The sequence below is a fragment of the Cydia strobilella genome, chromosome 5 (assembly GCF_947568885.1).
Source record: "Cydia strobilella chromosome 5, ilCydStro3.1, whole genome shotgun sequence".
In the NCBI taxonomy this organism is placed as follows: Eukaryota; Metazoa; Arthropoda; class Insecta; order Lepidoptera; family Tortricidae; genus Cydia; species Cydia strobilella.
The window spans coordinates 22,844,959-22,872,100 of record NC_086045.1 but is presented as its reverse complement, the minus strand read 5'-3'; the positions used below and the strand labels follow the sequence as shown (position 1 = coordinate 22,872,100).

Genomic DNA, 27,142 nt, shown 5'->3' with positions numbered 1-27,142 from the left:
GCTGCCGTGACCCGCGATACCTTCATACTCGTACGCGCACCGGCCGCCGGGCCCGGCGCCCCCGGCGGGTTGGTCAACGACACCTCCTCGTAACTCATGAGACCCTGGTACCTGCTCCGCGCTAAATTCAATTTTAAGACAGTTTTTTTCTCGATTTTGGCCACCGTAGCCTATGGAGACTAACAAGCAACGCTAAGCGGTTTTCGTAGGATATGGATGTTGCTATATGAATAGAATAGAATAGAATAGAATAGAATAGAATAGAATTTGTTTATTCATTATAAAAACACAATACAAATTTGTATCACAAACTTATACGTATTTTAAATAATTATCGTCAAACATCATAATATTCATAATTATATAAGTACATATGTACATTACAATTTATTTGAACTTAAACTAAGGACAAATTATATTTACCTACTTACACTATTTTTTCTTTAAATCGACGTCAAAATTGGAGTAGTCATTTGTGAGGTATTCTTTAATGCTATACAGTGTGCGAGATAATAGCAGCGTTTTCAGGCGTATACGAAAAGAACTCTCACTTTCGATATTCTTCACATGGTAAGGTAGTTTATTGTAAAGTTCACAGCCCATTGCATTTGGCAAGCGTTTTGAAAGTTTCAGCCTGTACACATTCGGTACTATATCAAGGGATCTTTTGGTATGGCGAGGGTTGCATTGAGACCGTGTCTTGAATTCGTGGATGCTCTTTCTCATATGCATGATTACCTCCATTATGTAAACTGAGATAGATGTTAAAATACTCAATTTTATAAAGTGCTCTCTACAAGAATCTCTAAACTTTGCACCAACAAGTACTCTGATTGCTTGTTTTTGCATCTTCAGGACGCGTTCATTATCAGAAGAGCCCCCCCACAGAATTATTCCATATGATATTATTGAGTGAACGTAAGCGTAGTAGGTCTCTTTCAAGCTATCATCCGATACCAACGTTTTCAACTGTTTCAATGCATAAACACCCTTTGCCATTTTATTGCACACCATTTCTATGTGTTTATTCCACTTTAGTTCAGAGTCTAACCGAAAACCTAGTAGTTTAACTTCATTTACTGTTTGCAGGAGTCTATTATTACCTAGATTTACATTTATTGATAATGTTGGTTTTGTGGGGTGGAATAACATTATGTTCGTCTTATCGGAGTTCAGTTTAAGGCCATTTGCACTAAACCAATCTTCACACAAGTGTATGGCTTTAGCAATTTTAATTTCTAATTGTTCTAGTGATTCAGCACTCACTATGATCGATGTGTCATCAGCATATAACATGATCGTGCCATCAATATTCAAAGCTGTTAAATCATTAACAAATATGAGAAATAGTGTATTTCCCAATGCGGATCCCTGCGGTACGCCAATTGAAATATCCTTAGCGGAAGATCTTACTCGCATTCCATTTATATTTAGTTCAACTGATTGTTTTCTGTTTGATAAGAATGATTTGATTAATTCTCCGCTTTGACCCCTGACACCATATATTTCCAACTTTTTTAGAAGTAATACGTGGTCTACGGTGTCAAAGGCCTTTGACAAATCTAGAAATATCCCTGCTACTTTCAGTTTACTATCCAAGCACTTACAAACATGTTTTATAAATTGATGTGTCGCAGTTGTGGTTGATTGACCCTGTCGGTAAGCGAATTGCGCATCTGAAAGTGCACCATTGTATGTTACATGCCTGATAATGGTATTTGACAAAATCGCTTCAATTAATTTTGATATTGTAGGTACTATGGTAATGGGCCTATAGCTCTCAACATCAGACTTTTCTCCTTGGCCTTTATATATAGGACATATGCGGGTTTGCTTGAGAGAACTTGGGTACACTGTTGATACTAAGATTTTATTGATAAGATGTGTTATTTCCATGTGTAATGTGTGTAACACCGCATACACCAATTTGCCTGAGATATCATAAAGGTCCTTAGTATTGGATTGACTAATTTTAGCACTAGCAAGTTTCATTAGTTCGTCTACGCTTACGGTACTGATTTTGCACTCCAGTTGTTCAGATGTATAATTTAGCAGATATTTCAATGCCTTTCTATTATCGGGAACATTATTGATGGCGACCTGCGACCCTATTTCACTAAAGTAATTGTTGATGTGTTCTGGGGCCGCGTGATTTGGAATAACTTTGCCGGTAGTTTTATCTGTTAATTGCCATTCCCATTCTTCAACTGCTTTATTAGTCTCCTCTTTTATTATTGACCATACTTCCTTTTTCGGATTTTTTGATTTATACAGTCTTTGCTCCAGATATTTTTTCTTGCTATCCCAAAAAGTACTGTCTCTAATGATCTTTTTATCTTTAATCCGATTTTTAAATGAGATATTTGGGAATTGTTTTTGTAGATGGTGCAAGTCTTCTATGTCTTTTTGTAAATTGCTTAACTCGTTTGTCATCCATGGTAATCTTTTTCCTTTCGTAGTTTTAATGATTTTCTGAGGGAAATGGTTATTTAAAGCAAAAATAAACTTATTAAAAAAAACGTTAAAAATATTTTCGGAGTCATCTTTATCTAAAATGGTTTCCCAATCATAGGATAGCAAGGTGTTCATAAAATCTCGCATATTTGAATCGGTGTAGCAACGTATTTCTTTAAATCTAGCGCGTGGAGTCGCATTCTTGACTTGCAATTTCACAAGTTGACCATCATGATCCGATATACCTGTTGACAGTGGTAGAGCTTTGATTATATCCATGTCGATATTAGTGACTACGCAGTCAATTGACGTACTTGCAGTCCCGTCTATTCTTGTGGGGAAGTCCACTATATTTTGAGCACAATACGGTGATAGAATATCAATAAGGGATGTTCTCTGTACAGAATTTGTTAAGAAGTCCACGTTCCAATCGCCAGCTAAAATAACACTATTAGATCGCACACTACACAGAACGTCAAATAATTTAGATAAGGTTTCTAATAACATCTGAAAGTCACCTTTTCCAGGTCTATATATTCCAATAATCACAACTTTTTCTGATTTAATGTCTACTTCTACAGCTGACAATTCACAATCATATTCGACTGACAATGCTTCAATATTGTGCAAGGTCCGATATTTTACATTATTTTTGGTAAAAATTGATACACCACCATGAATTTGTCTTTTACGTACGAAATGACTAGCATGATTATATCCTTTGATAACAATATTACTAACATCATTCTTGTTAAGCCATGTTTCGGTAGTAATTAGTACATCCGGTTTATGGTTTTCAATAACTCCATCAAGAGCTAGCAATTTATTACGAATACTTCTACAATTTTGGTGAATTATTCTAAAACTATTGCTTCCTTCCACTACTTTACTGTTGGCGTCAGTTTCAGTTCCGCTCTTTTTTTTGTTATTAATCCTTACAATGTTTGTATCACTTAACTTATTATTATTATGTATGATGCCAGCATTGGAGTCCACTGTTGTCACATGTTTCAATTTAAAGTAATTGGAACCATTACCAGGTTTGTGCTTCTCTGCTGGAAATTGATAGAATTGCCAGCCGAGTTTTTTCTTGATACATCAAAATAATATGATAGCGTCATAGCTATCTGTCTCCTACAAAAATCATTGAGGTAAAATTTACCTCTGTTCAGGGTGCAGAAATTGCTAACATATTTGCTAGTGTCAATAATATGAATATTTTTATTATACGCACATAGATTATACATTTGTAAATTTAACTTATATCTTGTTCTATTCTCGGTCGGTGACAACTGATGGCAGTAAGGAAATGAAAACCAGATAATATTTTTAACCGTAATACCGTTGATTATATCATGGTATCTAATTAGGTCAAGTTTATTCAGTGTCCCTATATTACCTATAAAAATAAGTAATGTTGTATTACTGTGAATGTTATTGTCTTTTGTCATAAAATTTAAAATATTCTCGCAACTATTTCCAGGAAAGCAATTACTAGTAACACTTTGTTCGCCAGAATATCTGTGTAGAAGTGTGCCAATGTTTTTACCGATCTCATCACAATACATGATTATATTAGGTTTATTAGATTCGAGGCCATCCGAAGGCAGCGCACGCTCTGCCGAAGACGGCGCCGGCTCAGACAAAGGCGGCGTGCGCTCAGCTGAAGGCAACGCGGGCCCAAATGAAGGCGGCGCGCGCTCAGCCGAAGGCAGCACGGGCTCAAAATAAGGCGGCGCAGGCTCTTTGGCTGGCGAAGGCGGCGCGGGCTCAGACAGAGGCGGCGCGCGCTCAGCCGAAGGCGGCGCGGGCTCAGACGGAGGCGGCGCGGGCTCAGACGAAGGCGGGGTGGGCTCAGCCGAAGGTGGCATGCGCTCAGCCGAAGGCAGCACGGGCTCAAAATAAGGCGGCGCAGGCTCTTTGGCTGGCGAAGGCGGCGCGGGCTCAGACAGAGGCGGCGCGCGCTCAGCCGAAGGCGGCGCGGGCTCAGACGGAGGCGGCGCGGGCTCAGACGAAGGCGGGGTGGGCTCAGCCGAAGGTGGCATGCGCTCAGCCGAAGGCAGCACGGGCTCAAAAGAAGGCGGCGCAGGCTCTTTGGCTGGCGAAGGCGGTGCGGGCTCAGACAGAGGCGGCGCGCGCTCAGCCGAAGGCGGTGCGGGCTCAGACGGAGGCGGAGCAGGCTCAGCCGAAGGCGGCGCGGGCTCATACGGAGGCGGAGCAGGCTCAACCGAAGGCGGGGCAGACCCAGCCGAAGGCGGCGCGGGCTCAGCCGAAGGCGGCTCGGGCTCAGACGGCGACTCGGGCTCAGCCGATGGTGGCATGCGCTCAGCCGAATGCGGCGCAGGCTCAGACGAAGGCAGGGCAGGCTCCGCCGAAGGCGGGGCAGACCCAGCCGAAGACGGCGCGGGCTCAGCAAAGGGCGGCGCGGGCTCAGACGAAGGCGGCGTGGGCTCAGCCGACGAAGGCGGCGCGGGCTCAGACGAAGGCGGCGCGGGCTCAGACACAAGCCTGCTTGTCTGGGTTGCGTCTACATCATTTTCGTCGCTGGGCTCCATATCCGGATAGTTACCTAGGAACAATTCTGTCAATTCTCGGTTTTGTTTGCTCAGTTGAGTAAGTTCTGCCGTAGCAGTGGAGAGATCCTGGATCTGTTTGTAGGCTAAGCTTAGTTTTGCAGTTAGAGTCTCGAGCTCACCTCTATTATTTAATAATATAGCACTCATTTTCAGCGATTCCTTTTTTGATTTCTTATATTTCCTACAGATTCTCATACAATGCTTAATTTGTGACCTTTTTTTAATTTTTTGTGTTATCTTCGAATGTCTAATCAATTGTTTTTTGTTTCCGTAATATAAGCTATGACGTGAGTCGGAAAAAGATAAAGATGACAGTTCCTCAGATAATGTATGTACTCCATCATGTCCCTTGGCTTGTTTTAAAATATCAATTTCATCCTGAGCTTCACTAAGCTGTTTCTGTAAGAAAGAAATTTTTTCGAGGGCGGTCTCATGCACTAATTGACACTCTTGAAGGCGGTCCACAAGTATCTGCAGAGAATTTCTTTGTTCTTCAGTCTCTGCCAGGTGATCAGACAGCTCGTTTAGTTGGCGCTTTAATAAAGAGTTTCGTGACACAACAGACTTAATTTCTGCCTCATTTTCCTCTTGTTCAGCTAATAGTCTATCATATTGAGCTTGTTTACTTTTCAGCTCCTCTTGAGTCTTACATAGATTTTGTTGAAGCTGCATCCTTCTAGTCATCATTTTTATTATTATTATCAACTAAAATAATTACAACAATTCATCTGTAGTTTAAATTGTGTGAGGCGTTTTAGAACACTCAATTTGTCGAGAGCGTGTGATTCCGTTCTTAATAGTATTTTATAGTCGTCTCGGAACGTACCCTGTTCATATGTCAATGTCACTTCAGATGTCAGTCTGAACTCTCAATGTCAAACTCAGCTGGCGATTACCGCAGTTTTTATTTTATGTTAATGGACAATTTCTGTTGTTTTAAAAATGTTTCAATGTGTGAGTGCGGTTTTCAAAAGTGCCGTTATTATCCTAAATTGCGTTTTGATCCAAATTCACAAATACAGCTCACCATAACGCCTGAGGTGTCTTCACTATGATGCTCGTATATTCTCGTAAGTTTTGCACATAAAATAGAAGAATTTTTAGGAGTTTAAACATTATTTTATAATTAAATTGAATACACTGGTGATAAACACAACTGTCAAATCTGTCAAATCTCACGCACACTGTGAAGTATGAAGGGTGTCACATGCGCGTTTATGACTTATGAAGCAATTGTTGGCCAACCAATCACAAAGCAGATACGACGCAGCAGCGTGTTTAAGTAGACTAATTTGCATTGAATCGAGTCTCCTTAAACAAGAAATATTTTACTGAAATGTATGAAGTTCTATTTTCAAAATTTTTATAATTGACTAAACCGTATCGATAAAATTCTTATGCTTGAGTCGGAAGTGCCATAGACTATCCAACGTTGAAAAGAGTAAGGTTGTAGTGTTGCATGTGAAGTCGTAATACACAGATTATACTCGACGAGTAGAAAAAAGTATTTACAATATTATTTACATAATTATTTACATAACATTACACTAAATTGCTATTTATTTCCAACAATTTAAATAACGTTTCTTCTTAGACAAATCTGATAAAAGTGTGTATTATTCGTTTTCGTTGCCTAGTCACGGCGAGGGCGCATCGCGCAGGCGCGCGGACTTAGGCGCGTAAGGTAGCGGTTGTAGAGTGGCAAGCCGAGCAGGCCGCCACAATATCGCCAATAAATAAGTACTTATTTTGCGATGCTAATGACAATTGTCACAAGAAACACGACAATTGTCGCAAAATTCCGACACAGAACTTATTTCCTGTCAAGAATTACCGAAAATTCTTATAAATCTTGTGACAATTGTCATCATCATCGTCATAAACGTACCTGTTTTTTGCCGATATAAGAAAGTTTTTTTAAATATTACAATGATGGTGGCAAACAGGAATACAGCCCGCCCGATGGTAAGCGGTAACCGTAGCCCATGGAAGCCTGTGACGTCAGCAACATTGATGTTTTACAATTGTCGCACCTGTCACCGTGGTGAAATTGGGGCCAGAGTTCAAGGAAAAAATAAAATTAGTCCAATAGGGAATATTACGCGAAACTCTGCGCAGGGGGCGCCACTACCCCAATCTGAGGGTCTATCGCACAAAAAAAAATCGAAATTTCGTTATCTAACCTCTCTGTCACTCTTGCATATTCGAGCGATAAAGAGGCATGATAGCGAAATTTCGGATACTTGTCAAAAACCTGTTAAAGGCACAGTATGTATAAGTATAAGACTAGGAAGAAGAAAAAGATAAGTTTCTTAGGAGTATAAAGTTACTCTATGGTTTACTAAACGGGCTAGTGCTGCAGTCTTGTTGCAGAACATTGCAGTAATACCCCCTATTCTAGCTAGATTCATTAACTTGAAAAATCGTCGTACTGACGGATGACTTAAAACACTCGATCATTATGAGGCCGTAGTCGATTTTGGAGCAAAAATTTTAAATTGATAGATTTAGTCGTTGAAATTATACACGTTTTGTTACGTAATATCTAAATAACAATTATTGGTTTCTATTAGCACGTTTTCTCATCTTGCCTTTTAATAATGAGGTCGCGAGCGTGCGTCACCGGTAATATATGAAGAGAAGGGGCAGTTTTTAAAAATTCATCAAAAAATTATGGTGATAACAAATTGATGTATAAGAATAGTTTCAGCAAATGTTGTAGATTGTTCAAGTATCCAAATTACGTTGAAATTAAGTAGATTTTCAGAGAAATTGTAACGTGTTTTGAAGTAATTTCTGGAGAAAATTGAATTCGTTTAACTTTCATTTCCTCGAACTCTTAAGTCATATAACAAAAATGTAATCTGATAAAGGTCAAGTACAGAATATGTGTAATACAAATTTTTAGCATTTTTAGCAGTCCAAACTTTACGAAATTTACAAATAAGAGCGTCAAAATCAGTGCTTTACGCGCGTTTACCTAAACGTCCATCAGAAAAAAAATTATTACTAATTTAGTGAGTCTGTTTTCAAAAAATTTATCTGATAAAAGGCAAGATAAGAAGACGTGCTAATAGAAACCAGTACTTGTTATTTCAATTTGGTAACAAAAGGTGTACAATTTCATCGACGAAATCTATCAATTTTACACTTTTGCGACTAAAAACGACACCGGCCTCTTATGGTCGGGGAGCCCAAGAGGGGATTTTTGGAGAAATAATTTTTAGCTTGTAAGATTTTTAGTAATGTATGTATGTTAGTTTGTTAGGTATATGTATTTATGGGCCTTAGGTGCCTGATAATAAATGATATTTAATTTAATTTAATTGCTAATTAATTTAACCCGTGTCAAAAATTCCCTTACACTGTAAAAGTTTTTCTATCGTCCCTTTTCCATCTTTTCCAACTTTCTCGTTATTGAACCTTAATTGTTAGGTGTACTTAATGTGGTAATATACCAAAACAAGCAAATACCATGTAACCTGTAATTGTATTTTTTAAGTGTCTGCCTGCCTGTGAATATTGCCAATATTGCCATTATCATTTGATACTTATATTTTTTTTTTCAAATTTTCAGCAAAATGGCCGCCATCTACATGCGAATGCTGGGCTACACCGTGACCTTGACAATGCATATTATTAACACGTATGTGTTAACCAGCTTTCTTCAGGGCCCAGTCATGGAAGACCCTAACATTAGGACCTTCACCGCGATGTATAAAAGATTCTTTACCGTCTGGACTACGGTAAGTTTGGTTACAATAGCCTCGTGTTTATTATGACCCCATAACATTGCCTCATGTTTGTAAAACGCGTTTTAGAACTTTTTAGACTTAAGTGTCACTATTATTTATTATATTTGGGGGGATACTCTGGTTTTTTGTCAAGTGGGTATATTAAATATAAAAAAAAAACATTTATTTCAAGCTATTTTTAAGATAAATACAATTTCTGTTATTAGTTATTACATTATTGCTATTAAATTTGTTTCTAGGTTCAACTTTAGTTTCAATTATATTCCAATGATATTTAGTCTAATCTAGTTAGTTTTATATCTATTACAATTATGTGTTACACAATTTTATAAAGTTACGGTATTTTAGTCTAATTTAGTTAGTTTTATATCTATTGCAGTTTTGTGTTAAACAATTTTATAAAGTTACACTATTTTAGTCTAATTTAGTTAGCTTTATATCTATTACAGTTTTATATTAATTTTTAACAAGCAGAAACGTCTGCGATCGATGCTATTAAGCTTAGAATAAATTTAAAAGTGGAAAATTTACTGCCTTGGTTGAGACTTGAACTCCGACTTGAATATGACTTGGAACTCCGGTGGCCGTTTAAGAAGTGTAACACTCTTACGGTAGATGTCGCTAGGGTCCCCTAGACCCATATAGTGGGAAGATTTGCTGACTATGGATGAGGTCTTGGTTGCTCAGTTGGCAGAGCGCTGGAGTATCTATCCAGAGGCCGTGAGTTCAAGTCTCACCCAAGGCAGTAATTTTTCCACTTTTAAATTTATTCTAAGCTTATTATAGTTTTGTATTAAACAATTTTATAAAGTTACAATATATTAAATATTAAATAATCACCACATAATCAGGGTTGACAAAGTCCGTGACCTTGGGGTTTTAATAGATAATAAACTTACTTTTAATAATCACATAGATATCGTTGTTCAAAGGGCTTACAAACAACTTGGTTTTATATTAAGGGTTTGTAGGCCTTTTCAAAACGAAATGACATACATGATATTATACTACAGTTTAGTCAGATCAATCCTAGATTTTGCGTGTATCATTTGGAACCCTTTCTTTAAGTGTCATATCAATAGGATAGAACGTGTACAAAGGAAATTTCTCAAGTCTATCGACTTCCGTATGGGACGGAGTCGAAACTCATATAAAAATAGTCTTGTTCACTATGGATTGCTGACACTTGAAGATCGTCGAGCACAGTTTGATATAATGTTTCTCTACAAAATCATTAACAGCTTTATTGACTTCCCCTCACTTCTTGGTACGTTGTTATTTAAGATACCTCAATGCACTGCACGCCATAAGAAATTATTTTCTATTCCTTTCTCTCGTACAAGATATTGCTCAAATTCTTATTTCAACCGTTGTCTCAATTATTATAATATAAATGTATCGCACATTGATCTTTTTTCGTATAAAACCTGTAAAAGTTTTAAAAAACAAATTATTACACACTTCAAATCGAAATTGTAAACAATAACAAACTGTTTATTTAAGTAGGTATAATTAAACATTTGTAACAACTTCTATAATTTAACATTGTAATAGGTAACTTATGCACAAATAATTTATAACTTTCTTTGTGTACCCCGTGTGGATGTATGTACGAGTAAGCAACCTGCCCGTGCTTTCATATACATGGATGAATGAATATAGATACACTTCAAGTTACTGATATGTTTGTTAATTAATGATAACTTTGTTTTCCGCTTACTGCTCCTACACTAGCTACTTTAGATTAGAAATTATTTAATTAAGGTAGGGCACTCAAGGTCTATTAACACATTTCTTATTATTACATCATTTTTGTATATGACTGTTTGTTGCCTAAATAAAAAAATAAAAATAAAATAAAAAAACTTTAGTCTAATTTAGTTAGTAATCTAATCTATTGCAGTTTTGTGTTAAACAATTTTATAAAGTTACACTATTTTAGTCTAATTTAGTTAGTTTTATATCTATTACAGTTTTGTATTAAACAATTTTATAAAGTTACAATATTTTAGTCTAATTTAGTTAGTTTTATATCTATTGCAGTTTTGTGTTAAAAAAAATTATAAAGTTACACTATTTTAGTCTAATTTAGTTAGTTTTATATCTATTACAGTTTTGTATTAAACAATTTTATAAAGTTACAATATTTTAGTCTAATTTAGTTAGTTTTGTATTTATTACAGTTTTGTGTTAAACAATTTTTAAAAGTAATGTCTTAGACTAAGACATTACTTTTAAAAATTGTTAGTTTTGTATTTATTACACAAAACTGTAATAAATACAAAACTTCTAAGACATTACTTTTAAAAATTGTTTAACACAAAACTGTAATAAATACAAAACTAACTAAATTAGACTAAAATATTGTAACTTTATAAAATTGTTGAATACAAAACTGTAATAGATATAAAACTAACTAAATTAGACTAAAATAGTGTCTTTATAATTTTTTTTAACACAAAACTGCAATAGATATAAAACTAACTAAATTAGACTAAAATATTGTAACTTTATAAAATTGTTTAATACAAAACTGTAATAGATATAAAACTAACTAAATTAGACTAAAATAGTGTAACTTTATAAAATTGTTTAACACAAAACTGCAATAGATTAGATTACTAACTAAATTAGACTAGTTTTTTTATTTTTTTTTATTTTTTTATTTAGGCAACAAACAGTCATATACAAAAATGATGAGACTAAGACTCTTAGTCTCATCATAATCAAGTGTTGATAACCAGCTAAAAAGTTACCTCTTAGCCACCTGCACAGTGCAACCAATTAATTCGCTCTGGAGCTTTACGGCCCGGCATCATTATAAATCGAAGAGCAGAGGACGTCGAGTTTTATTTTTCACTACCGGCACCACTATCGTTTTCAGCATGTCTGTGGGCACATATGAATGACTCACACACAAGTTAAAGAACATAGCAAGGACTCGTGATATGTGTGGACCAGCATGCTGAAGATGCTCAATGCTCAGACCGTCGTGACCGGGAGATTTGCCTCTTGAGATCGACTTTATCGCATTAGCGACATTTTTGGCTGTAAATCTTATCCCTACTACCTTATTTACGGTCTGAGCACCGGGCGTTAGACGCATCGGTCCCAGCGGTGATTGTACATTATAACAAGTTTATTTTTTAATGTTGAAAAACCGTTTTTAATAAGTTGTCTGAATGGAACGAAACGCCTGTCAAAGAAGAGGCGTATTTTCTTACTGCAAGAATGTTTTAAGTTTCCAAAGGCAACATTCGATATTGTTTTTATAAATATACGATACACAAATAATCGTAAATAACGATATTTAGGTAATAATAGTACAATGTTTTAATATTTACAATTGTTTCTGTCTTATAGAACATGCATTTGAAAAAAAAAACTTTCATTGAAGTGGGTTCAATAATAATAACAAAATCTATTCTAGTCGAATAAAAGCTAGAAAAACACCTCTTCATAATGTCAATGTCAATGATGTCACAGAATTAATAATATAAAAAGTTTCGAATTCCATTCCTTAATACTTGTTGCTTTTCTTATTTTTTCGCAACTGGATTAAAAAACGTCGTTCGATACACGTGCGGATATGTCATTCTTCACTCGTCCCGAGTCCTGCAGTAATATCTCAGTACTCGTGAAGTAATGACATACTTTCCGCACTAGCATCGAAATGTACTATTAGAGTGTTGTTCAGCTAGGGCGTCCATTTTTAGCTGATCTTCATGGTTCTGGCACCACTTTAATCGTGATTTAAACACCCTACGACTGTCACACATCTCATTATATACTATGCCAGATCTAGGCTTTCCGCAAGACACCCATTCCACAAATTTCGACCTAGCCGCCCGATGAGCATCAGCCACGTGTTTACACACACGTGGAACTTTACCCCCCCTACCTCTGCTACCCTCCCACATACCGCTGCTTCACATAATGCCGTTACAATATTTTTATACATATTGTATTTTTATATTTTATATGAGCCATATCGCCACAGTAACAATCTGCACATTTAGTAAAATTGTTATCAAAGTCTATAACATCTAAGGGTCAGTTGCACCAACTGTTTGTTATCGTTAAAGAGTTCGCAAAATTTTATTGTATGGGAAGTTTCATAGTAAACCGCCGCGGCGCGCCCGGTGACGTTGATCAGTCTGTCAAGTGCGGATGGTGCAACTGGCACTTAATCTAACATGAGCTTCCCTACTATATAGTGCTATCTGCTCATCGCTTTTTTCTCCCCACACTACATTTTTATCCGACACGGTTATACTCGGCAATTTAGACGAAACGAGTCGCAAATCATGCACACTCAACAATAAAATTATAGGAAAATGATCCGACCAGAAACAATCATACTTGAGATAAACATTATGCACAGAATGCACCGCCGCCTGGGTCAGGAATGTCAGGATACAGTGGTCGAGCCAGCTAGGCGTTCTGTGTGCTTCACTAATAAAAGTGTACGTGAAATAAAACTATGAAAACGGATTATATCGCGTATATTGAATTTATAATACATTTATATTTCATGAGTAACTATCGCGGTAACCGAAGACAATAAAAGTGTACGTGTTTGACGTTAAACCTAATTTATCTATGTCAATACAAGACCAATTTTGTTCATCGCAAAAAGGCAGCATTAAAATCACACAGGATGTACACAGAATCTATGCCATATTCGTCTATTATAGCACTTATATTAGGATATACCGATATAGATAAACAATTCAAAATGTGAAAACTCACTGTTTCACGCAATTACCTAGCTAGATGCCAAATTTTAACTTTCTAGGTCATCTCGAATAGGAATTTAAACGACGAGTAGTAAGGTTGCCATATAATAATAAGGAACAAAAATAAAGTTCAATCTCATGCATTGTTCTAATTTAATTTACCACATTTATATTTCAGTGCCTCCAAATCCTCGTAGCGTCGCTGGGTCTGACATCTGACTACCTCATGCTAAAATACTCAAAAAAGAAAGAACAAGAACCTGATTGGCTGAGGGTTATGAGGAGCACGAAGAATCGTCTTTTCGCTGCTGTTCTTTGGCCTACGGTTTTTGTAAGTATTATTTTAAATTCCACCAAGCCACCATCTTAGTCAAACAGTACGGCTTGGCCGATCCGTTTCTGTCATGTGGGTAATAACGTAAACCGTAATGACACTTTCATGATTTGAAAGACCTTACTACTTTGTACAACAAGTCGTGAACAAGTCCACCGAGGGAGTGTTTATGTAACTGCAACGACACGGCCAAGGCGTACTTTTTGACCAAGATGTTTGCTTTATACAGTTACAGCTTATAAAGTTAGTACTTACAGAGTAAAAGTCTTGATACCTACTACGGGATCTGATAACTTTTTAGTGCAAAAGCTTTATTACACCTATATAGTCTTGGCAACACTTTATATGAAATGTTTTACGTTTATACATAATATACTAGCTAGAAATAACATACCTATTCAATTACAGAACCTACGATAATACAGTATCATATAAACAGGCATAATTTTAAAACATTTTAACATTAGGTTTTTATAAAAGTAACGTATTGCGCCATCTATGTATGGCGTAAATAAATTAATATAGTTATTTGTGCAACAAGAGAGGAAAGTTGGTTTTTCTTGCGAGTGTTTATTTTAAGTCCCGAGAAAGCGAAAGATTCTAAGGTAGAATCTTGAGCGTAGCGAGGGACTAAAAACACGAGATGTAAAATAACTTTGCTCTCGTGTTGCACACATAATTTTTCACCTCAGTAGTGAGAACATATTAAAGGTTAAAATGTATTTCGAATTACACAGAATAAACAGAAAAAAAAAGTATTATAATATGTACGATACGATAAGATACGATACGATACGATATGAGACGAGACGAGACCGGACCGGACCGGACCGGACCGTACCGTACCGTACCGGACCGGACCGGACCGGACCGTACCGTACCGTACCGTACCGTACCGTACCGTGCCGTGCCGTGCCGTGCCGTGCCGTGCCGTGCCGTACCATAAAAAAAAATGTAATAAAAGTATGAAGTTCATGGCCTTCACTAAATAAAAAGCTACATTGTTTCACTCCCTGGAGTGAGGAAAGTCGCACTTTCCTCATTCCAGGAAGTGACAAAAGTAGGCTTGTTCGAGCTGCTGAGGTGAAAAGTAAATAAAATTATAAGTCAGGAATTTTATGTAAAGTTGTAAGTTTTTAGACATTTTAAAGCATCGAGTATGTGGCTACTGTAGTTTATAAAACAACTAGTCTGCTCAGAAAATACATATACAGGGTGTCCATTGGACAAAACCGAAATGTACATATGCATTAGGGTATTTAGAATCAGTATACAAAGTATCATAACAACCGGTGTAGCGATTACGAAGAAATTAACAAATTACGATTTTAGGGTTCCGTAGCCAAATGGCAAAAAACGGATCCCTTATGGATTCGCCATGTCTGTCTGTCTGTCTGTCCGTCCGTTTGTCACAGCCACTTTTTTCTAAAACTATAAAAGCTATACTCTTGAAACTTGGTGAGTAGATGTATTCTGTGAACCGCATTAAGATTTTTACACAAAATTAGAAAAAAAACAATAAATTTTGGGGGTTCCCCATACTTAGAACTGACTCAAAAAAATTTTTCTTCATCAAACCCCATACGTGTGGGGTATCTATGGATAGGTCTTCAAAAATGATATTGAGGTTTCTAATATAATTTTTTTCTAAACCGCATAGTTTGCGCGAGAGACACTTCCAAAGTGGTAAAATGTGTCTCCCCCCCCCCCCTGTAACTTCTAAAATAAGAAAATGATAAAACTAAAAAAATATATGATGTACATTACCATGCAAACTTCCACCGAAAATTGGTTTGAACGAGATCTAGTAAGTAGTTTTTTTAATATGTCATAAATCGTAAACCGCAATTAACCTTTCACTCACGTTTCACATAAAAAATACATTGTTTAAATTGTGTAATGTACGGAACCCTCGGTGCGCGAGTCCGACTCGCACTTGGCCTGTTTTTTTACTTTGGACCTTTGGAGCAGCCTATACGTGTTAATATTTTTTTTATTTATGACATTAATAAGATTTTGACTTTTGACAAATGTCATCATTGCCGCACATTTTCGAACAAATTGTCAAAAACACTCCCAATGATTAATACAGTATGTTTTTTTGTTGTCGATTATTGGAAAAAACTTTTGTACGTGGGATTTCGGGTTTTGTTCAATGGCTAAGGTTACCCTGTATGTTCCAAAATGGCTGTCACATGCGGACAAAACAAAACTATAAGAGTTCCGTTTTTGCCATTTTGGCTACGGAAGGCCAAATGCCCGGAGCGTATGCCAGGTGTAGGCTACCCGCAACGTCTCCAGGAAGTATGTATCTTCATGGCAGACGGTTTGGCCGAAGGTATTAAGGTCAGAAGCATCTAAGAGGCGTTTTTATTTAGTGTTCAAACACCAAAATTTAGTACCTACAAGTGTCTAAATGCATGCACGGTTCTTGCAACTTCCACAAATACCTACTTGCGAAGAGCTCGCCATCGGTCTTCGCATTCCTGCTAATCAGGTATCAGGTTCGATAAAAGATATTTTGTGCCAATACAGTTTTATGATCTGCGATTGTCATCTGGCCTTCCAGCCCAGAGGAGAAACTAGGCTTTAATATTAGGATTAGTCCGGTTTCCTCACGAAGTTTTCTTTTACGGAAAAGCGACTGATAAATATAATTTCGTATATAAGTTTCGAAAAACAGTTAGAGGCAGTTTCAGAGTAAGGCCAATCGAAGAAAAGCTCACCGAAAATCGACTACGATGGTATGGCCACGTCATGAGGCGCCCACCAGACCACATGACGAGAAAGGTGCTAGAGATGAGTGAAAAGCCTAGGGGTCGCGGGAGGCCCAAGACAACATGGATAGGTCTTGTAAAAAAAAACTTTAAAGGACCAGGAGCGTCTGTCCTAGCGACGCCGTATAAGGAGAGCCGACCCCAAGTAAATGGGATATAAGGCTAGGAAGAAGAAGAAGAAACGAAGAAGAAGTTTCGAAACGAGCCGGGGTTTGAACCCGCGAACTCCGGATTGAAAGTCGCACGCTCTTACCGCACCGCTAGACCACCAGCGCTAGTGTTTAGGTAAGAGCCTATATCAACGTGCTCACTAGCGCCACTAGTAAATAATTGTGATTATTTAAATTTGATAAAGATAAAGATTCTTTATTTGCAAGAATACTTAATTCTAAAATACAGGTGTTGTTTTGTTAAAATATGGTGGTTTTGTTAAAAAGTGGTATTCAGTCGCATAACGACATGCAAATTTTCAAAAAAAAAAAAAATATCTAATAGTAGATAGATAGATTAAAATTCCAATATTAAAATTCATAATAAGTAATTGATTGATTAATTAATAATAAGAACACTTAACTTAAAATAAATACATTTTTCAACCATTAATTCTTAGTTACTACTGCAAATTACATTCCAAATATTCCTTCACGCTATAGAAATAGTGCTCTAACAGAAAACTAGTTAGTTTTTTCTTGTATTCCATAGCGTTTAGTTGTTTTATACTGTTGGGCAAATTGTTGTATAGAACTATGCACATATTGTACGCATTCCTCTTATATATATCCGAGTTGCACCGGGGTTGATAAAGTAGATTTTGGTATTGAGTTCTCTGGCTTGAGAAGAATTCAGATCTCATTTTAAACAAATCTGGACGGTTTTTTACAAGTAAACATGCTTTTTTAATATACATGCATGGCAGCGGTAATATTTTTAATTTCTGAAATAGTGGTCGGCAGCTATCAGTTACCCAGGCTCTCATTATTGCACGGACACATTTTTTCTGCAATAGAAATGCTCTTTCGACATCTACCGAATTTCCCCACAGTAATAGCCCATAATTTAGCACTGACGATACCACGCCGTGATAGGCTGTGACAGCTGCCTCAAAGTTGACAGTATATCTTAATTTTCTTAATTTGAAGATAGATATTTAAAAAAGGGGGCCGCTATGTACATAATGAATTTTGTATGTACCTTTTTAATCTATTATAATAGTTTTTACGTTGCTGGATTCGTCAATATTATACATTCAAAGTTAAAACGGCCGTTTTTGTTTTGAGTTCATAGATCGACGAATCCAACCATATAAAAACTAGTTTGATGTATTCAGAAGGCACTTAAATACAATAGTTATTTGTTATACAAGGGTGCAAAGTTGTAATTTACCCGCGAGTGTGAAATTAAAACACGAGCAAGCGAAAGGATTCTATAGTTGAATTCTAAAATAGAATTCTGAGCGGAGCGAGTGCTTCAACACACGAGAAGTAAATTACATTTGCACCCGTGTGTAACACAAAACTTTTCCCCTCACTATAGCGAGGAAAGTGCAACATCCACAGACGTTAGATCATCTTCATCACTAGAATCTCTTTTTTTTTAGGATATTATAACAGCAAACACTGGAAATTCTGATTTTTACGTGAGTCGGTGAGAAGGGTTTTTAAGTAAAAAGTTTGTTGACAATGTCAACATTTCTGTTCTGACGTATGAAATGTCAACGATGCGTTTTGAAATTGCATCGACTCAACTTGTGCGTTCAGAATTATATTTAACATCATAAAAATCTAACGTTTCTTATGAAATTTTAAGGTTTACGACTTAAAATTATTAAATAAAACTAAATTTGGTATTTTTTATTAGATTCTCAAACCATTTATTTAATGATAATCAATATCGAACGAAACCATTATTATGAGCGTTTTACGTTTTGTTATCTGTCAAGCTACTTAAACACGCTCCATCCGAGGTCAAATTACTTTCCCCACTAGTGGATAAAATGCGTTTTTCCCCGCTTGTTTTAAAGGATAAAAGACGGCTTTCCGAGCTAGTGAGGGGAAAAGATATTTATTCTCATAAAAGACATACAAGTCACTTACACGAGAACAGAGTTATAAGTAAAAGTAATCCTATTTACGGTAGCATAAAAGTCGCTCGAGAAGTACACGCTCACACAACAATTTTTTTATTATTATTTTTTAAGGTGGGTAGTGGTTTAAAATGTATTGCGATAATTTAGTTTTAAACGCATTGAATGAGCCTGTCCCTCTCAGATCAGACGGTAATTTATTATAAAGCTGTGCACCTTCATATGTAAACATTTTTTTCCTTAATTGTGTTCTTAACTTCGGTAGCACAATGAAACTCGTACGACGAGTAGTGCGTTTGGATATTTGCTTCTTCGTCATAAAGGCTAAGTTAGTATGGAGTGCGCTGTTTAATATTTTCCTAACAAAAATGCTGATACTATACATATACAATTGTTTGATGTTCATTAGGCCAGTTTCTGCATATATACGCGTGGTAGGTGTTAGACGGTGCTAGTGAAAAAGAATTTTGACTATTTTATTTTGGAGTATTTGTAGGGGAGTAAGTTGGTTTTGGCTGCGCTGCCCCACAGCTCAATCAAGTAGAGTAAGTGCGGTTTTATTAGACAATTATATTTCATATTTCATATATCTTTATTGCGTCCATGTTCATTTTACATAGGATGGTATTGAATTATAAAGTCGGTACATGGTACCCTGTTAGGGCATGGCAATATAATCTTAATACTAATGGTGACTATTTACAAATAATACTAGACTTGATGTAACATAATTTCAGAATACATTGCAAAATTTCATTGTAATAAATGATATAAATCCTGTATAAATCTTAATTTAATGGGATAGGGATTTATGCGGCATTACTTATTTTATAATTGTACAATTCATAATTATAAAATAATTACAAATTAAATGAAAAAATTAAAATTACATGTATAATAAAATAAAAATAATAATAATAATTTAAATGTTTGCGAAGGATTATGTCCTATTGATACCAATTTGGCAAAGCGTCATCATTTAAATATTCTTGAATAGTATAATAACATTTCTCTTGAAGTAGTTTATTTAAATTACCTTTAAATGCTTTGTCGTTTGTTTCAAGTAAAAGTTGTTGGGGCAGCGTGTTTGCTATTGTAACGCATCTATAATAGGGGCCGTTTCAGTACATAGCTAATTTTGAAATAGGTAATTGGTACTGAATTTTGTTTCGTCTATTTGAGGTGATTTTTTGTAAGGGGAATAAGTTTGTGTTATTTCTGACAAACATCGCCGCTTCCATAATATATATACATGCTAACGTTAGAATTTTTATTATAGCGTAGCTTATGTGGAATACAGCCTGATATGCGACGTAAAGAACCAGTGATTGACAATAATTTTAACCTTATATGTTCAATTTGAGTATTCCACGTAAGACAGCTATCCATTCGGAGACCGAGGTATTTCTCATGTTTTTTATTTGTTATAGCTGCATTATTTATCGTCAGTGGGCTGTGGGGTGGGATTGTTTTATTTTTTGCTTTGAAGATTACGTATCTAGTTTTAGATATGTTTATTGTAAGGAGATTGTATCGAAACCAGGAGGAGTGTAATTTATTTAAATCGGTTTGAGCGTTTTCTATTAAATCTTCTATCGAGGAGCCGAAGTAGAAGAGACATGTGTCGCCTGCATATAATGATACATGACCTTTTAGGCCTATTTCGTGTACATTATTTATGTAGATTAAAAACAGCAGAGGCCCTAAAATGGAACCTCTCTAAGGTAGAACAGTATGGTTCGACCTTCTAACTGAATCAACTCAGGTGATTACGGGCTAGCGAAGAGAGATGGCCAGGGGGCGCCACAAGCCTTCGGGAATTGTCATATACTTGGAAATTTCGACCCATGCCACTGTGGACGGATAGCCGAGCGGTTTAGGCACCTGTCCGGTAAACGGGGTACGCTGATTCGATTCCAGCTCTGGACACTGGAGGCTTTGGTCATTTTTTCCTTCATATATGACATTTATTTCAGTTTATAGTTTAAATAGTAGTATGTCTACTTGAAAAACCACAAATTAAAATATTTTCATAGAAAATAATTTAATTTGTTCTTAGAGTAATTAAATCTGGGGGCACAGCCGTGCCCCCGCCAAGACGAGACAAAGGGCAAAAGGCAGTGCATATCTTTTCTCGGCACGTTTCGCCGTATTTTCGAACCCTCGTAGCTTCGTCTTGGACAATGCTAGAGAGCTGTAATTTTTTGTATATCATGTACTCAGTAGACTTATCAAAAACACCAAGTTTTATTAAGCTACCTATTATACTTAAAATTTTATAGTACCTTAATTTTCACTGTCCGAAACACATGAAATTCGCGTCATAGAAAATACAGACTACTTCCTGAAGACTTAGAAGGCTGAAATTTGGCATGTAGGGATAGGTCTGTATGCAGACACATATGGTGACCAGAAATCTGTAACTTTCGCCCTGCAACCCCTTAAAATGGGGGTACCTAAAAATTCCTCTAATCCTGAAAACATTGGTTCCTGAAGTCCTAGAATCGTGAAATTTTGTGTGGTAGCAGTGATCGGATTGCTAATACAAAAACAACAGTAATAAAAACCAAAAAGTTTTCGAAGTACCGATTTGAACCAGGTTCACGTAAACCAGCCAAATAGCGCCCTCTATATTGGCACTGTTTCTTGTCGTAAACTTTTCAAAAACCTTACTTCAAACACAAGCGCTGGTGGCCTAGCGGTAAGAGCGTGCGACTTTCAATCCGGAGGTCGCGGGTTCAAACCCCGACCCGGCTTAATGTTAACAGAAGGCTGGTTGAAAAAAGTGATCGTATCTATATACATGTAGAAGCTTATATAGCTAAGTGCAGTGCCACACTATGACACTACGGATTGGTAATGAACTATTACATAAAATGACATAGCTAAACTAAGCTCATAGAGTACTTCTGCAAGTACATAAGAGTTTCGGTAGATGTCACCTTAATTAGTTTAATTATTATATCATAGAATTGAGAAACTTAATCTATCTAGATTAGGTAAGTATTAGGTATTTGCTTTGGTATTTGTATGGACTAATACCTACTTCTTGTACCTTGTTAAGATAGGTTTTAACAGTCGCTTTTCCGGAAAGGAAAACATCGCGAGGAAACGGGACTAATCCTAATAATGGCAGTCGCTTTCGTAAAAAATTGTGCCTTGATATTAGTTGCCAACTTGCCAAGCTGACCCCAGGCTCCCATGAGCCGTGGCGTGGCTAAAATGCCGGGATAACTCGAGGAAGATGATGAACTTTAAGCACAAGGGAGGTTCTGTGAGCTGTACAACCTCGCGAACAAAGCCTAAATAAGTGTAGCCTATTAGAAAAAAAACAAAACTGTATTGATACTAAAATTATTTTACCGAACTTGATTAGCAGTTAAATTGTCTGAACGCGAAGGCCGATGGCGAGCACTTCGCAAGTAGGTGTGTGTGGAAGTCGCAAGAACCATGCATGCATACACTTGTAGGTACTAAAGTTTTGTGTTTGAACACTACAGAAGCGCGCCTCTCTTGGTCACTTCTGACCTTAATATCTTCGCGGAGCTCGACCTTCGGCCAAACCGTTCGCCATGAAGATACTTGGAGACGTTGCGGGTAGCGTGTACCTGTCACACGCTCCGGGCATTCGGCCTTCAATAGCCAAAATGGCAAAAACGTAATCCTTACAGTTTTGTTGAGTCCGTCTGTCCGTCCGGTCTTCCGTCTGTCTGTCCATATGGGACAGCCATTTTGGAACGTTATGTGTATTTTGTGAGCAGACTATGATCAGTTGTTTTATAAAGTACATTACATACTCGACTGACGACGTTCATGTGACTCGTATTCTCACGTAACAAAATATTGTTAATTAAATTAAATTTGCCGTATTATGCTGCACAATTTATTTGTGCAGTATTCAGCGAAAGGTGAATATATGTAGTCATATCATAATAGGAAGTTTCAGGCACATACGACTTTTTATTTTCGGATGTCACAGTACCGTCAAACAGTTCCCAATGATTTAGAAACTCGCATGCGTGTAGAGATCTCGAAACACCAGAGTAACGCGACCGTAAGATCCCTAACAATGTATGCATATTCGGAGAGCTCATTTATATACCGGTTTCTTTACCTCTTGACTCGCGTGTGATAAGTGAGCTATTTTAATATTTTTTAAATAAATTCTGCTCACAAAATTTTCCGAAAATAAGTTGAGTAATACGTACGACTTATACAGAAGAACAGCCGGAGACTAGAAAATATTTTTGCCCAACTGTAACGAATACCTACGCTTAGCTCGCACTTCGCACTCGCTAAATTAAAATTTTAATTTAAAAAATACATGTCTGGGGATCAAACTCGAATCGTCGCACTACAAAGCCGCGGTTTTCCAACAGTACTGCGATAACACGTACGTACCTACACAAAATTCACTAAAATCGGTTGAGTGAGCTGAATCGGAGACCTTAACTAACGCTTAGGTGATTAAAAACAATTCCAATTATGATAATAATGCTTTAAAATTTCTAGAAACTTACAATTTATAATACATAAAATTCTTTACTTATAATTTATATAGGCTCTACATAGATGGCGCTAGCAATACGTACTTATATAAAATCTAATGTTAAAAGATTTTAGAATTATGCCTGCTTATATATGATCCTGTATTATCGTAGATTTTATAAACGAATAAGTCATTTCTAGCTGGTATATCAACTCTTACAAAAATGAATGAAATCCCACCAAAAACATTTCATGTAAAGTGTTGCCAAGACTAGGCGCATAAAGCTTTTACACTCAAAAGCTATCAGATCCCGTAGAAGGTACCAAGACTTTTACTCTGTAAGTCCTAACTTTATTAGCTCTAACTGTATAAAGCCAACATCTTGGTCAAACGTACAGTACGGCTTGGCCGTTTCGTTGCTGTCAAATGGACAAATTGGACAATCCCTTAATGACACTCAGAATTTGAAAGACTTGTGTAACTACTTTGTACAACAAGTCCACCGAGTGAGTGTTTATGTGACTGCAACGAAACGGCCAAGCCGTACTGTACGTTTGACCAAGATGTTGGCTTTATACAGTTAGAGCTAATAAAGTTAGGACTTACAGAGTAAAAGTCTTGGTACCTTCTACGGGATCTGATAGCTTTTGAGTGTAAAAGCTTTATGCGCCTAGTCTTGGCAACACTTTACATGAAATGTTTTTGGTGGGATATAATTCTTACTGAACACATCGCCGCTATACTTACTCAACCTCGTATCTGCAACACTCATTTGATGACAAAAACACCCGTATTCCGAATGAAAGAAAAGCGACATTTCCATCAAATGATTGTTGCAGATATGAGGTTGAGTAAGTATAGCGACGACATTGAGATAGTCCATTGGTTGGAAAGCCCGTTCGAAATTTAAGCTTATTTGCATTAATAACAAGATTGTTTTTTGTAGATATTTTTTTCTCTCATGCGTTTGGTAGAGTATTACAAAAAAATTAAATAACCCACAAAAATAAGCAAGTTGAATTAAACTTTGTGTCACACACATAAGTCATTAATTTCAATGCCAAAGTTTTAAGTCTTTCTCGCTAAAACTCGCTAAAACGACTTCCTAATATGAAATTACCAGTTTCAGAAGCTGATCCAAGCTAGTAACTGAACCTAAGTAACCTAAGATCAGGCTGCAGTTAAAAAACTAATAAAGATAATTGATAATTTTCCCGCCGTCTCCATACTCGATTTAGTTGGTTACTGGCTGGTTAGGTGCCTGTTAGCTATAGTTTTTCCGAAAATTCCCAGGACAGAGGCGAATCTTTTTGTATGAAAACTTGCAACTGTAAATGCATTTTTTATCGAAACTACTGCAGTCTAAAACGAAGTCAAAATCAATCTATCGACTCAATTTTTTGCAAGCTTTCTAATGGTACCCCACTCGATTCTTACAAATAAAATAAAAAAGCAGGTTACCCCTCTCAACCCCCTAAAATACGTAATAAGCGGTTTTAACTTATTTACAATATTAGTGGTGGTTATTGCTATAACTGTTTCAAATTTTAGGTATCTATGTCAAACGGTCTCTGAGAAAAACGCATTTAACTGATTTGCAAGACCGAAGTGGTCCCATAAGTGTTCCGTTTGTCAAAACAAAGTTTTGCACGGAACGCTAAAAACAATGGAATTGTTATAGATATATGTCATATGTCAAACTTAATAATAAGAATTTCACAAAAGGATCGTCAAACACCAAATTGCATAGAAAAAAACTAGTCTAGAAACTGTCTAGAATAAAAATCTAAATGTCAAAAAAATACGGGTTTAGTATTCACTGAGTTATCAATTTCATCATTATTATTATAAAAATAAATAATTAATTATTTTCAATCACACTTAATCCCACGGTGTTTTATCATTCATGTAGCCTTGTGTGGTATATAAGCTTTAGAAATAAGTTTACGCTTTACATAATTCTTAAATTTATAAATTTATTTTAAAATCTTACACATCAATTACCCATGAATGATTTTTTTATTTTATGGAGCCGAGTGAAGGGCACTGCGAGCTTATGTTTATTTCTAGTATTTATATTATGAATGTCACAAATAGCCTATATTGACAATATTTTTAAGTACATACAGAATATTCTCATAAATGTATTGACAGTGTAGTCATTATGTCCATTTCCTTAAATTTATCTTTAAGTGAGTCTAAGGTTCATTTCATATATTGCTCGAATAGCCCTCTTCTGCAGCACAGAAATTGTATTAATCTCTGAAGCACCACCCCACAGTACAATACCATATGACATAATGCTATGGAAGTAACTAGAATATACTAATAGAGATATACGTTTATCAGCCAGATGTGTGCCACAAATTCCTGGATAACTTCGCGGACTTCACGCAGTACCTCATCGACGACGCCGACATCGGGGCCGTGGCGTTCGATAGCGACTACAAGGTGAACCTGCCCAAGATGTACAAGGCCGCCACGTACCTGAGGAGGCCCGAAGTGCACTTTATGAACGGCCCGACGGACAAGTTCGTGCCGGTCAAGGGACAAATGACAATAGGTATGTTCAATAAAAAACCGGTCAAGTGAGAGTTCGAGTAACATCACGGATACAATACTTATTTCATGAAGGCTGATATTGGCTTTTAATTTCATACAAAATTTTCAAGACAATAGATTATTAACCTTAAATACGGTAGGGCTTCTGTGAAATTCACACAGAATCAGTCACGATACATAATAATGGGTATGTACATTAGTAAAATTTAGTCTTTTGTTATTATTCTTTATGTTTATCTAGAATATTCGATATTCTAAATGTGAAAGAACATTTGCTACTTAGATTGTACCAAGGGCCTGACACTCTTTCATTATGTAGCAGTCTCATAAACTACTATTATTTTTCAGGTGTGGCATTCGCCGCCGAATTGGTGTCGGAATTAGTAAACAGGGAGCCCATAGGTTTGGGGAAGCCGTCAAAGAACTTCGGAGTGCTCGGGATGAGACGAGCGGGGGTGACTGACCCTAGTAGAGTGTTGTTTATCGGAGATACGTAAGTATATAATATTCACCATTAAGCTACCGTTCGGATTCTGACTGTACCAGCAGTACCGCTGCAGTATTGCGGCGCGACATTGCTGTCGATTCGGGTTACGGAATTTATGCCAAATAGACGGAACCCGACACTTTTTTCCTATATTGTATTACCCCAAAAAATTAAAAATAAATGTAAATGTCAACCGCGACATATTTCATGCTAAAAGGGGGGGAGGGTTGCGTCAGGGGGAAGGGGTGGGAAGTGGGACACTAGTGTGCATAAAGCACCATATCCTACATTCATTTCAAGCTGGCTATAATTTGTTTTTCAAAAAACATAATTTGACCGAATCAAAAGGAAAATGTGTTGCGTTGTGATGAAAATTAAATTAAATTAAAAACACATATTACAGGCTCGAGCAAGACGTGCGCCTAGGCAAGAACACTGGCTTCAAAACATTGCTGGTCCTAACTCAGCACTCGGAACAAGTAATGATGGCTGAACCTGTCGCCCTGCAACCAGACTTCTTTGCCCCGTCTTTAGGAACTATAGTACCTAAGTTTACAAAATTAGTGAAAAACTAGCAGCGGGACTTTCTGGGTTAAAATATGGACCCGATTTTGATTTGACATTTGTTTAGGTACGGTTTAGACTATTTTGGTACGACCTAGAACAGTGGTTCCTAACCTTTTTAGTACTGTCACCCCTTTGACCAACTAGAGAACTTTTACCCCTCCTCCATAATCATTAATAGTTTTTCTTACAGATAGGTACCCCCGTAAAATGCCAGTTTTACCCCCACGGGGGTAATTATCCCCAGATTAGGAACCGCTGACCTAGATGATTGTCTTGGTGATTGGTGCGCATGCGCATCTAACACACGACTTCCATTGCA

The 27,142-nt window shown here is 36.7% G+C and overlaps 2 protein-coding genes across 2 annotated transcripts; one reads left to right on the top strand and one right to left on the bottom strand.

Annotated features, from left to right (window-relative positions):
- Window positions 1–3,577: 3,577 nt before the first annotated feature.
- LOC134741817 (uncharacterized) lies at window positions 3,578–5,177 on the bottom strand. Its single transcript, XM_063674714.1, has 2 exons — window positions 4,004–5,177; window positions 3,578–3,588 (listed from the first exon to the last, which is right to left on the bottom strand). The coding sequence occupies exons 1-2, from the start codon at window positions 5,175–5,177 to the stop codon at window positions 3,578–3,580; spliced, it is 1,185 nt and encodes a 394-aa protein (XP_063530784.1).
- Window positions 5,178–8,606: 3,429 nt separating this feature from the next.
- On the top strand, window positions 8,607–26,831 carry LOC134741816 (chronophin-like). Its single transcript, XM_063674713.1, has 5 exons — window positions 8,607–8,776; window positions 13,703–13,855; window positions 25,557–25,770; window positions 26,118–26,262; window positions 26,660–26,831. Exons 1-5 carry the CDS (start codon window positions 8,612–8,614, stop codon window positions 26,829–26,831), a joined length of 849 nt encoding a protein of 282 aa, XP_063530783.1. The 5' UTR covers window positions 8,607–8,611.
- Window positions 26,832–27,142: the final 311 nt, after the last annotated feature.